This window comes from Magnolia sinica, chromosome 6 (genome assembly GCF_029962835.1).
Source record: "Magnolia sinica isolate HGM2019 chromosome 6, MsV1, whole genome shotgun sequence".
In the NCBI taxonomy this organism is placed as follows: domain Eukaryota; kingdom Viridiplantae; phylum Streptophyta; class Magnoliopsida; order Magnoliales; family Magnoliaceae; genus Magnolia; species Magnolia sinica.
The window spans coordinates 99,638,465-99,651,142 of NC_080578.1; the positions used below are offsets into that span (position 1 = coordinate 99,638,465).

General features: G+C 40.2%; 2 protein-coding genes across 2 annotated transcripts in view; both read left to right on the forward strand.

Moving 5' to 3' along the window:
* The window catches only part of LOC131249243 (T-complex protein 1 subunit theta), a 29,260-nt gene extending 25,740 nt beyond the window's left edge, over positions 1 to 3,520 (forward strand). Inside the window, exons 12-13 of the mRNA XM_058249883.1 lie at positions 1,078 to 1,135; positions 3,120 to 3,520. Coding sequence (XP_058105866.1) covers positions 1,078 to 1,135; positions 3,120 to 3,185 — 124 coding nt within the window. The 3' untranslated portion in view covers positions 3,186 to 3,520. The remainder of the gene's footprint in view (positions 1 to 1,077; positions 1,136 to 3,119) is intronic.
* An 853-nt stretch (positions 3,521 to 4,373) lies between these two features.
* On the forward strand, positions 4,374 to 10,453 carry LOC131249244 (photosynthetic NDH subunit of subcomplex B 2, chloroplastic). The gene is made up of 3 exons (XM_058249884.1): positions 4,374 to 6,147; positions 6,957 to 7,418; positions 10,184 to 10,453. The coding sequence occupies exons 1-3, from the start codon at positions 5,725 to 5,727 to the stop codon at positions 10,376 to 10,378; spliced, it is 1,080 nt and encodes a 359-aa protein (XP_058105867.1). The 5' UTR covers positions 4,374 to 5,724; the 3' UTR covers positions 10,379 to 10,453.
* Positions 10,454 to 12,678: the final 2,225 nt, after the last annotated feature.

The following is a 12,678-nucleotide window of genomic DNA, read 5'->3' on the forward strand; positions in this document are numbered from 1 at the left end:
TAGTTGCTTTAGGTAAGATTTGTCCATGGAAATGTGTAATGTCATTACCAAACAGTTGATGCTTTTTTTTTTTTTTTTAAGTTTTATTTTTAATATGAAGCTAGCTGAACTTCAAATTTTGGTACAACTACTTTCAAATGAGATGTAAAATTCCAGTAAATGCAGAATTGCAACCAAATTCCTGCTGCAGGAACATGGTTGGATCGGATATGTTGTAGTGTGCCAATTATTTTCGCTCTCTTCTGAGCTATTATCATTCTTTTATCATGTTAGCTAAATCTGTTTTGGTGGCGATTTGTTGTAACCATGACTTTGGTTACGTGCAAGTGGTTGTTTTGCCTCTGCTTTGGGAGTCTAAAACAAAAAATTTCCCCATTTTTCTGGAATTTTCTGAGATCGAACTGTTTTCAATTTCCCTTAGGTACTTTTGAGTGGTAGAGGCGATCTCCCCCCTGTTTAGTAATTCCTTCTCCTCCAGTGGAGAGTTGGTTGATTGCTTGAATGGGACCAATGTTTTCTTACTAGTTCCTGATAGGGCTGTTGATATACGAAGTATCTTTACCGATTTAATCGGATCTAGATCCAGATTTTGGGTCTGGTTAATAGTTAACTCAGGATCAGGTCCACGGATTCAGATCTACTTAGAAATCAGGTCAGGTTGGGTGGTTGACTGGGTTACCAGTAATGGGATTTTTAAAATAAAAAAAAACTTTATTCTGAAATCCATACAAAAGGCATGCTTGTAGTATGGCCCTGAATACATATCTGGCCCTGATTCTGAATCCAAACGTCATTCTGATTCTGGATCAAAACTGGACACAACTGGACCTGAAATGATACTGGAGTCTGATTGGATCCAGATTCTGATCCAGTATCATATCAATTTCAGATTGGGATCCTGTACCTCATATATGGTACTCGTACCTGAACCCAGGACCAGAATCTGATTCCACTAGTCGGGTCCAGATACAGATGCACTAGTACGAGATGTGAACCCAACCTGTTGACAGCCCCATAATTCCTGAATGTGATTCTCTTCAAATTGACTTTAAACATTTAATATGTGCTTCTTTACAGATTCTTTGCACTCAAGTATGCTGCGGATGCTGCCTGCACTGTCCTTCGTGTGGATCAGGTGAACTCTCTCTTGATTGGTTTTTAAATTCATTTAACACGCTTCCTCCATAAAAGCAAAAGAAAAAGCAAGAAAAAAAAAAAATCTAGCTTCACCACCTTCTCACACATGCACACACTGACTACTGGATCGAGGTGTTCCTCTTCCAGATTCTATACTGTGAAGTAACATTTGCTCAACATTTAGGGCATGTTATGGTTCTGAATATTGGTATTGGGGATCGTATTGGCCTGGCTGGAAAATGATAGACAAGTATTGGTTGAAACTTTTTTAAAGCCAAAGTATTGAGGAAAATATATCAGAAGAAAGGAAAAAATGATATATTCAAGAATCTATCTTTTTAAAAAAAATCGTATTTTGGACATATATAATGTTGCATCAAACCATTATTTTATAAGAATGTTGTCTGTTGGCTTGGCCTGTTGAAAGTCAATCAAATGGGTCTTATTTATTGAACACAAATCATGCATTATTTGGTAAATTGGTGCCTATTACAGTGAAATGAGAAACAAAAAGGAAGGTGAAAAAAAAATGGATAACCACCTTCTTTTGGATTTTTCCGACAGTGGTCCATTCCGCTTCGATTTGTTGAGTCTCACTCGGATAATTTTGTTTAGATCCCCAAGATAGGCATGGATCTAGTCTAAAACAAACTGTCTTAGTTTCCTCTATGTTGAAACGAAAAAGGAAAGAAAAGTGAAAGGAGTTTTGAAAAAATTCAAGGTCCCCTTTTGTTTTAGGGTGGGTCATTTCGACCTCATATTGTGTATCATATCAGGTCAACACGGATACAATGCAGCCTTACCAGCCGGTACGTACCGATATTCAAAACCATGCTAGCATGTTTTGATATATTGAATGTCTTAGGTAGGCGTCATGTTTTCCTGACAAAATAGATTCAAAATGTGTCAGATTAGACCTGGAACACAACCCAAAAGTCTTTAGTTGAGTGGAACAAGCTGAAAAGTTGAAACCATTCAATTTGTGTTTATGGTACTGTCCAAGTGCACATCAGGACTTACCATTTCCTAATACAGTAAAATTTTATCACCGTTTCAAAAAAATAAATAAATTGGGATACAGCAGAACATCGCCCTTGGCAATTTTTCTTATTTTTCCCGATTTTAAAGGAATTACAAATGAGAAGACAAATTTCATTTGAGAAATGCTGAAGGTATCTGCACTATGAGATTGAAGAGGTGATTGTGGCACATGCCAATGTAATTTCTAGGAGAAACAGCAAATTCATCAAAGGGCCTCACCATGAACATCTAGGGCTACCCTTCATAAAATAAAAATTAAAAGAAATCTAGGGCTGCTAGTTGGGTCCAGGTCAACCTGAAACCCGATTGACCCAACCCCAATTCGGGTCAGATTGAGTCGGGTTGTCAAGATTTCAATGTCCTTGGGTTGGGTTTGCGTTAAAGCAAATTCCCGCCCGGTGAGGAATAATCACTTTTATTTGGGTTGGGTCGGATTGGGTATAGAGGACCTTGGGTTGAGCTGTGTGGGTATGAGAAAATGGACGTTTAGAAAAGAAATCTACCAGCAGTCTATAATGCAGGAGTGTGGCTTGCTGATGTGTAGATTGACCTGAGCTTTTGGCCTTGGCATGTTCTCAGTGGGCCACAACTGATAAACTTACCAAATTTTGCACACGTAGACCAAGGTTTCACATGTGCCGCAGAATGCTTCTTTTGTTCCCCTCACGTCAATCCCCTTAGCATGCTTGCTTTTTAAATGCAAATTTTCACAATCTATTGATAAAATCTCTTTGTTTTAAGCATTTCTTCCTTATATATTCTTAATTATTTGAAAGAACATGATGATTATGATGATGATGATAAATAGATAATAAATAAATAAAATCTGACCCGATCGCTAAAAACTCTGGGTAATTTTGAGTATAGAGAATTGCTAGTGGAGGTTCCCTCATAAATTTCCATGTATTTCTTCTGACGGTGGTATCATTCTATGATTGCAGATTATAATGGCGAAACAAGCTGGCGGCCCAAAGAGAGATCAACCTGCAGGGATGGATGAGGATTAATTGTTGGTAATCTTTGCAGTTCTAATCTCTATATAGTAGTCGTTCTGATCTCAGCTACTTGAGGGGTGTTCTTTGGCGTTGAGTCTCCCGGCAAACAGATTTTGATTCATCGAACTTACAAAAACCATCTTTACTTGTATACTGGAATGTTTCGGTGTCCGAGCTAGTCCTGTGAGTGGGGGGTGGTTTGCTGAATGTGTTGTTGCGTGCTGTGTTTTGCAGCCAATGAGATTTGAATCATGGATCAGGCCTTGTATTATGCCAGTGGGTCATGAGAAATGAGGGGTATGCAGGTTGATGTTCAATTTTAGTGAAGAGAACGTCCTTTGATGCCATCCCTTGTTCCAGAGGACTCACCAGATGGGCGGTTTGAATCCGGCATGGTGTTTATCCAGATTCATGCCATGAGAAATCCTGATGCTGCGGTGTGCTGCACTATCTTCAGCAAAGATATGTTTATTCGTTCGTATGTTGTTGGATGGACTGCTTTCGCCTGACCATGCAGTCATGCGAAGGCATGCCTATAACTGAGCTCTATGTGGGGGAGAATGCACATCAGATCCACCTCATCCATCAGGCTTGCCACCACATTTTCACCATCTGTATCCTAAAATCAAGTCCATTCATAGACTTTGTGGGCTACACCACAAGCAACAATGTAAAATCATGCCTAAGAACTCTGAAGTCACACCGGGTCCCAAATGAATCTTGGAATGTCTTGAATTTTGGGGAGGCGTTCAAGGTAGTGTGATGTGTCAGATGAGTGGATTGGATGGCATATTAACATGTGGGGCCGTGGTGGGCCCCACACATGATTTGATTGGAAACTATTTTAGTTGTGAGACATCCCATCACATTTATTCTCCATGTTTTGAATGGGCGCAGATTCGCTACTGATAGGTTGAGTAGCGAGACTGCTACTGAAGTGACGTCACCAAGTTCTGTAGGCCTCACCATGATGTATGTTTTGTATCCATCCCGTCCATCCATCTGGAAAGATCATTTTAGGGTAAGATCTAGAGAATGAGTCACATCCAAGCTCCAGTGGACCCCACCACAGAAAACAGTGGGGAGAGTGACACAATCATTAAATAATTCTAAAGGCCACAAAGGTTTTCGATCAAGCTGATATTTGTGTTTTCCCTTCTTTAATGTTTTTGATGACTTTTTAACAGGTTGGATTTCGAAAAAACATCATGGTAGGCCTCAGGAAGTTTTCAACGGTGGGCATCAATCTTCTCGCTGTTTTACGTGGTGGGGTCCACTAAAGCTTTGGATCTGCCTCGTTCTCTCGGTCATGCCTTAAAATAATATCTCCAAATGAATGGATGTTGTGGATACAATACATAAATCATAGTGGGGTCCCCAGAACTTGGTGACGTCACTTTAGTAGCGAGTCTCGCTACTCAACCTGTCGGTATCGAATCCGCATCCGTTGGTACACGGTCTAAACAAAAGTTGATGCACCTGATGGATGAGTATCTCATCAACATGAAGTCTTCCATCCACGCCAGCAAATAATTATGCTATGTTTGGTATTCTATTTCATTTTCGTAGTCCCAATACGTAGAGAGTAAAGCTGATGGAGGTTCCTTGTGAATCTTTCAAATTGCATTAGATCCTAATCGTTCGTTCGATAGCCCTAAACTAGACATTTTGAGGACAAGATGCCCCAACTGTACATATTCAGCTGAATCATACTCCAACAGATAAAAGGATTAGGATTGTACAATTTCTGGGGCATCTCGGAGCCCATCAGATCAATGTGTCTGATGTCTATGGAATTTTCTGCATGAAGCAGAGTTTTGTCTTTGCTGATGAACAGGGCACAAAAATATAGTTCTTGAGAGCACAGGGGCTTTTTGAGTCCAAATTTGGCTGTGGATGGTGTACTGCTGCCAGATATGACTGGATGTTCCAGGAGCTTAGCGTATGTGATGTGTTCAAGGTGTGGAATGTATGAGGATTTAGGCCCTGATGCCGCTATTTTGTATTTCCTGATATTTTTCATCATCGTGCTAGCATGCCTTTGGTGTTACACTCAGTACAGGATGCAGACATCTAGAAAATCCGGTCCATCCAGATTGTGGGCCAAAAATGTTCATCAGATTGGACGGTGAGCAGCCCAAGTTAAATTCAGATTGGCTGCTAATATTGCTCAATCCCCCTTGATGGGGCCCGGACATCGGGTAGTCTGGATTAAGCATCTTGTCTGAGCATGTGAAAGACACATGCAACATGCTGTGCTGAGATGGCCGGTAGATGAATAGATAAGAAGCTGGGAAAACAAAGGCTAGAAATGAAAAGCTTTCCCAAATTCATGTTCGGTAAATCCGTTTTTTTTTTTTTTTCCTCATGGGAAAAGGGCCATGACATGCATACACGTGGCAAAAAGGTGGATAAAAGGAAAAAAGAAAAAAGAAAAAAGGAGGCAATACTCAGAAAAGGACAGAAACAAAGACAGTGAAAGAAGAAGAGATGAGCTTGGAAGAGTAAGTTTATATTGTGTGGAGGAGTAAAAGGAAGGAGAACAAGTTCAATGGCTTCTCTCTTCTCTTTCACTCTCCCAAAACCCAACTCAATAATCAAATGCTCTTCACCATCTTCTTCTCTAGCAACCCAATCTCCTCCCCAACTTCTAGAAGAGAAGTTTGGCAGGAAAGGTATTCGATTCACAGAATCCGGCAATGTTGATCTGACTGTTAGGAACGGAAGCTCCCTTTCCCTCCGGATTGCTGATGGCCTTGTCACTTCATACAAGCCCAAAGTTTACTGGAAAGATGAAGGGTTCGAGGAGATCCTTTATACAGTCGCAGGCGGGTCTGATTCTGGGAACCCCACAAAAGGTGGGGTCGGTTTGGTGTTGAACAATGTCTCTGAGTCGGGTTCTGGTGGGTCGGCTTGCTGCACTTCGGAATGGGTTGTGAAGGATGTCGACTCGGATGCTATCGATGCACTCCAGGTACTAATTGCTATGTATAATGGACTAGTTCACTTCCAGTGTAGAATACTGTCCTGATTTCTGTCATCGATTTGGAGGCCAGAGATTGGTTGGCTAAGATTGCTCAATATAAGTGTAGTTTTTGTGATCCAACACAACAATACACAATCATGTCTTTGATTATAAATTCTTACAATTGTGATTTTGGGTTGTTATGTTGGATCCCCAAACTAAGATGTTTAAGAAACTCTGAATTGATTGGCATGCTCTGTCGTTTCTTTCTTGAAAATTTGGAAGAGGAATACTGCCCTTTCAAGATTTCTAGGATTTTTTTTCTCTCTCTCTACAAATTTCAATCCCAATGGAGTAGATGGGTTTGTGGGTCTGTCCTACTGACAAATGATTTGAACTCTATGGAGGCATGGGTGGATTCTATGAGAGAAATTGCTCTTGGTTGGGTGATCCATTTCGTTTATCTGATGGTTCCAGTATGGAAAAAACATGCTCGGAGACCTCCCATATTGAAAGGTCGTAACCAATCATCGTGGCATTTTTTCTGTTTGGATATATGCATCTTTGCTGCATACATTTCTTAACCATCTATTTGCAGGATGCTGATAGTAAGATGCACTATATCCAATTGGAGTGATTTTTCAATGGGACCCATAAGATAAAACGGTCTGGATCACCAAACACAGGCCTTATACTGTTGGGTTGGGGATCATGTAAGGCCTCTGAATTCGGACAGTGTTCATTTTCTTTGAAATAATGGTGGGAACAAAATGGGAGAAAGAAAGCTAGCTCTCTGACTAGTTGCCCTTTTTTCGCAGGTTGAACTGAGCAGCACCAATGGAGATGGCACCCTTGAGATTAGATATATTATCTCACTTTTCGCTCTAAGCATGGCGACGGCCGTCATCGTAAAGAACGATGGTCGCAAGGCCATAAAACTATCAAGCGCAATCCTAACCCATTTCAAGTTCAAAAGCAGAAGAGGTTCTGCAATCCAAGGCCTCAAGGGCTGCTCTTATTGCACACACCCGCCATTGTCTTCAAGCTTCGGAATCATGTCTCCTGCTGATGCCATGGTTATGGAGTCCCCCTCCTGGTTTTCCTTGGGTTCTGCTTCTAATGGCAAAGGAAGTGAAAACAAACTAGGGTCTTGGACTGTGGAAGACAACATATATACCATGATGAAGGGAAAACTGAGTAGGGTATATACAGCGCCTCCGAATGAACGGTTGAAGAGGATTTACAGAACGCCACCTTCCAAGTATGAAACCATTGATCAGGTGATTTCTTGATTCAGTTTTTGCCATTTAAATCATTAGTTCGCCATTTAAATGAGCTATGCATGAAATGACTCTCATTTTAAAAACTCCGTTGGGAAAAGCTCATAGATTTCTGTATTTTTAGTTGAATTTATGTGCTATTATATTGCATTTGTGTATTTCATTTAAGAAGCCATTGCACCAATGTGCAGGATGAGAATTTTTTGTAGATGTGAGCCCCATGGTGTTCAATTATCCAAACTGCTGATATGATTAGACCCACTTTGGATGGGCCAATATCACACAAGAAAAACATCATTGTGGTTAAAAATGTGTCTGGAGAGTAGGCTGTTTGATAAAACAGAGTTAGAGTGAGGTCCACATTCAACAAAAACAAGGCCAGAGATTCGATGGATAAGATCTTCTGATCCGGGGGCTCGTTGGTACTTAAACCATCAATGTTGGGACCCACAGATAGGACTCGGTGTTCAGACCAGTTTGGATGGGAAATTGTGGCCTTTTTGTGCTGGGTCACTATAGTACCTGTTTTTGGAGCCAGATGGGTTTTCCTGTCCAACCGTTGAACCGTTCAACCTGGGCGGTTTGGACTGGAATGATTAGTGTTTATTTTTCTTCTGATTTTTATTGTCTATTTACACTGTTGGACCAATGGATGGACTAGTCTGGGTTGGACCAACCACAAAAATGGGTCAGTGTCCAATTCAGGTTTTTGAGTTTGGATCCAATACAAAGCTCTGTACATTAAGCTTTACATGCAACATGAATCTAAGTGAGTCTAAATGAGTTTAAGTGCATCTAAGTACTTTGCACACAGATGAATTAGATGCACTAAACATACTTTTCTATATCAATCCTGATATAAAACTTTGTATTCAATCCACCCTCTTATTGTTTTCTGCCATACATTGCCATACAGACATGCCCAGGTTTTCTACACCTCAGAAACAGCAAATGAGAAAAAAGGGATCATTTCTGCATTTTCTTTCTTTACTTTTCATTTATTGATATTGAATTTCTTTTCTTTTAATTCTAGGCATATCTCCCAAAATTCATCCATATCCATTACTCATGTAAGCCACACCAAATGAAACAATGGGGGATGTTGGAGAGGGTGACAGTCACCATAGAAAATTTCAAATAGAATGTAGGGTCTATTAGGTTTTAATGTTCCATCCAGTTCATTCATGAGGTCGTTTTGCACGTTTTTAGGTGTTTCTTAATGTTTTTTTGGTGTATGTTTTCTCGAGTTTTTTTTTTTTTTTTTTGGTGGTTCTTAGGGCACGTGTGGATACCACCAAATAAGTTACTTTTTCCTACTTACAGAGGTAGATAAGTAACTTATTTGAGATGAGTAAGTTTGGTTTAAGATCAATTATAAATAACTTTTTTACTTAAAGTTACTTTATCACTTCAGCTTAATAAGTAGAAACCAAGATAAGCTACTCTTTTTCTTTTTTTTTTTAAAAAAAAAAAAAATTATTTTACGCACGCACACAAACCCCACACACTCACACCTTAGTGGGATTTCACCACCTATGGATACTCGAACCCTTGATCAGGTGTTGAAACTCCTAAGAGTCTACCATCGGAGCAGGAGTAAGGATCCAACCAAGATAAGCTACTTGAGGCATAAGTATCTTTTCTTAAGTAACTTATGATCCAAACGGCCCTAGTGTTTTTTTGATATTTCTGGGTGTTTCTCTGTGTTTTCTAACTTTTTTTTTTTTTGTAGTTCTTGACGTTTTTGGGTTTTTCCTAGTTTTTTAAGGTGTTTTTTTTTTTGGTGTTTGTGAGTCTTTCTTGATGTTTCTCCATATTTCTTCATTTTTCTTGGGCTTATGGTGCATTTTGAGTTTTGTGGGGCCCACCATCTTCTATAAGTGGAAGCTGAACCTTACATCTAGGTTTCCCTACGTTGTTCCCCATAGATCCCAAATTCTAACTTCATCTGTCCCACACCATATGGAATGATGAACACATTAGGAAGGGTGACGCCTACCACTGAAATCTCTAGCAGCAGTGCATCACTTCATCTGTGCCACACCATATGTATGTATGACAAGGGTTAGGTGATTGACCGTATGCATGGTTTGAATTCCATGAACACATCACAGGTGGGTCCCACAAGTAAGAGTACACTGTGGGAAGATATGCCTCAAAACATGTAAAGGGACTCCCAATGAGGAAAGAGAGATTTTGCATTGGATGAAATTGCCCTCCTTGTAAAAAGTACCTGCTCTACAAAGCTTTGTAGTGGATCCAGCCCCTTTGTTTCTTAAATAATTTTTTGGTCTTCCCTTTGCGCATTTAAAAAAAATCTATTTGTAGACAAATGATTACCTACAACTGTTTGTACACTACAACCTTTCTCCTTGCCTTCAGAATTCTTGTTTCCAATTGCTCCCATGAAATTTCCTTATATTTTCATGGATAAAACAGGTATTAAAACAGGGCAGCTTTAGATGATCAGTCCCTATTTCTAAAAATCAATGTACATTTATAGTTTAGGACTGCTCCCCTACAAGCAGATGTATGCTACAATCCAATTTCTTAAAACTCTGGATAATTCCACTTTCCCAATTTTACAAAATGTCATGCTCTCATGGGAAAAAAAAAAAGCCTGTTGTGGTTAATCTATAGCCTTCAAGTGGTTGTAGTTGACCAATTTCTCATTTTAAGTTCATGGTTTCGCCTACATGCACTTGTCGATGACATGAAGATTCAGCAGATGCATTTTTCTAACTAGAAATCCTCTGATTTTACAGGGAAGTGGGCTTGGATTTAGGGTGATAAGGATGGGATATGATGACATATACTTAGCTAGCCCTGGCTCTTTCTCACAAAAGTACGGTAAGGATTACTTCATTTGTACTGGCCCTGCTTCCATGTTGGTGCCTTTGGTTTTAAATCCTGGGGAAGAATGGAGAGGGGCACAAGTCATCGAACATGACAATTTGTAATTACAACCTATAAAAGAAAAGGATGGAAAATCAATATTTATTCTTATTTAGAGGAATCAATCGTTTTTATTTTTATTTTTAATCCTCTCTATTCTAGTTTCCAAAATGTAATTCTTGAACCTCTAAGTAATGTAATTTACTTGTAATCATAGTTCAAAAACTCGACTCAACTAAATGTTTATCTAGGTCAGGTCAGGTCGGGTCGAATTGAAGACTCTACCTGACTTGACTCGAGTCATACATATTACTATTACTCTTTGAAGCTAATTGCTCTCTCTCTCTCTCTCTCTCTCTCTCTCTCTCTCTCTCTCTATACACACACACACACACACACACACGGGAGAGGAATGCTCACCTGCACACCAGTTCTTACGAGAACTCGTGAGAACTTTTTGAGAACTTCTCTTGTGATATGAGTGCAAGATCCGAACCGTCCACATGATGCAGCACCTCATGAAACTCTCTTGGCCCAACTTTTACTTTGATCTAAAACTTTGGTGGGCCATGAAAAAAAACGAAACAGTTTCCTACCTTGATTTGTCTCTCTTTTGCCATGCCTCACCAAAGTATTGGTTCAGAGTAAAAATTGGGCTGTAGGGGTTTCATGGGGTGTTGCATCACGTCGACGGTTCATCGATGGGAGATGAGTTCTCAAAAAGTTCTCCTCTCTCTCTCTCTCTCTCTCTCTCTCTCTCTCTCTCTCTCTCTCTCTCTCTATATATATATATATATATATATATATATATATATATATGCTTCAATGCTCTCTATAGTGCTGCTGGTTGCGTAAGTTCAATTAGTCCAAGCAATTGATCTAAATTGTCCATTGAGTTCAGAGTGTATTTCTCAGGCTACTATATAAAAAAATTGCATTGATTGGATGGTCCAATTCATCCTTGATTTGGCCTTATTTTCTGTAAGTGTACTTTTTCTAGGCCATGGATAGGATGGCTACGATTAGGGCTGTACACGAACCGGGCTAGCCCGGTTAGCTCACTCGACTTGGCCCGACCCGGAACTGAGTTCGGCCGGGATGGGCCATTTTCTTCAGCTCGAAACTGGCCAAGTTCAAACATGTCCCAGTTCGGCCCGACTTGGTCCGAAATCCGGCCAGACTCGACCGTGTGTGTATATATATATATATATATATATATCCTAAATCCTTATCCTAATAATTTGAGACAGAGAAGTGAGAATGCTGTCCGTCCCTTTGTAGATGGAGCAGGCCCAAAATTGGCCCGCACTCGCCCGATTGCTGACCGGGTCGAGTTCGGGCTGGACATGTTGGCCCGGTGACCGGGCTGGGCCGGGTTTGGGCTGGGTGTGGCTAGTGAACGGGCCGGGCCGAGTTGAGACCAATTCAACTCGGATTGACTCGTGTACACCCCAAGCTACAATTACCTTAAAAAATGAATTTTTAGAATCATAAGCAATATATGATGGTCGTGGATGGGATGGATCAGATTGTTGATTGAAGTTATTGTGTGTAAGTTACCGTTGAAATTAAGACCATTGATCGACTGGTTAATATATGTCAGATTGATGTGATTCTTGCATGGTTACCTGTGAAATGTGCATTGGACCTAATGAATGGTCTAGATCAATGGATTGGATAGTCTAAGTGCCCCAATGCACTAAATGCAACTAGAAGCACTGTAACTTATAGTACTTTGAGAGCACAAGAGCATTTCCCATTTTAGAATTAGAGAAATAATTTATTTTCTCCTGTGAAGAGATGTAGATGCCCTTAAAAATATCTTTTTAGGGTTATTAATAGCATTTAAGTAATCTACTCTCTTGTCATCCCTTATTGTTCCTTGTGGTGTGTCCCACCTGAGTATTAGAATGCGCTGATTTTTTGGTCTATGGCCGAGCATCCAATGACAAACCTGATGGATGGTGTGGATGTCTTAAATGTATTTGATTGATGGAAAACAGTTGCAATCAGTGGTAAATGAATGCACACGAGAAAAAAGGGTCATGAAGCTGATGGTAATGGTAATTAGAGTTGGGCATGCGTGTCGAGTTGGGCCTAATTAGGGCTGAAATAGACCTTAACTCAACCCGTCTCGATACCGAGTTTAGCATGCCTAATCCGATCCGAGTTCAAGTCTAACCTGACCCGACTCGACCTGGTTTTAAAATAGACTTGACCTAAACTCAACCCAACTCGATACCAAGTCCAACATGCCTAACCCAATTCGAGTCTAGGTCTGACTTCGACTAATCCGGACTTAGTCTGATCCAATCACAGGTACCTAGTCAGCACCAAGCCGAACATAGGTGCACTTGCCGGAATT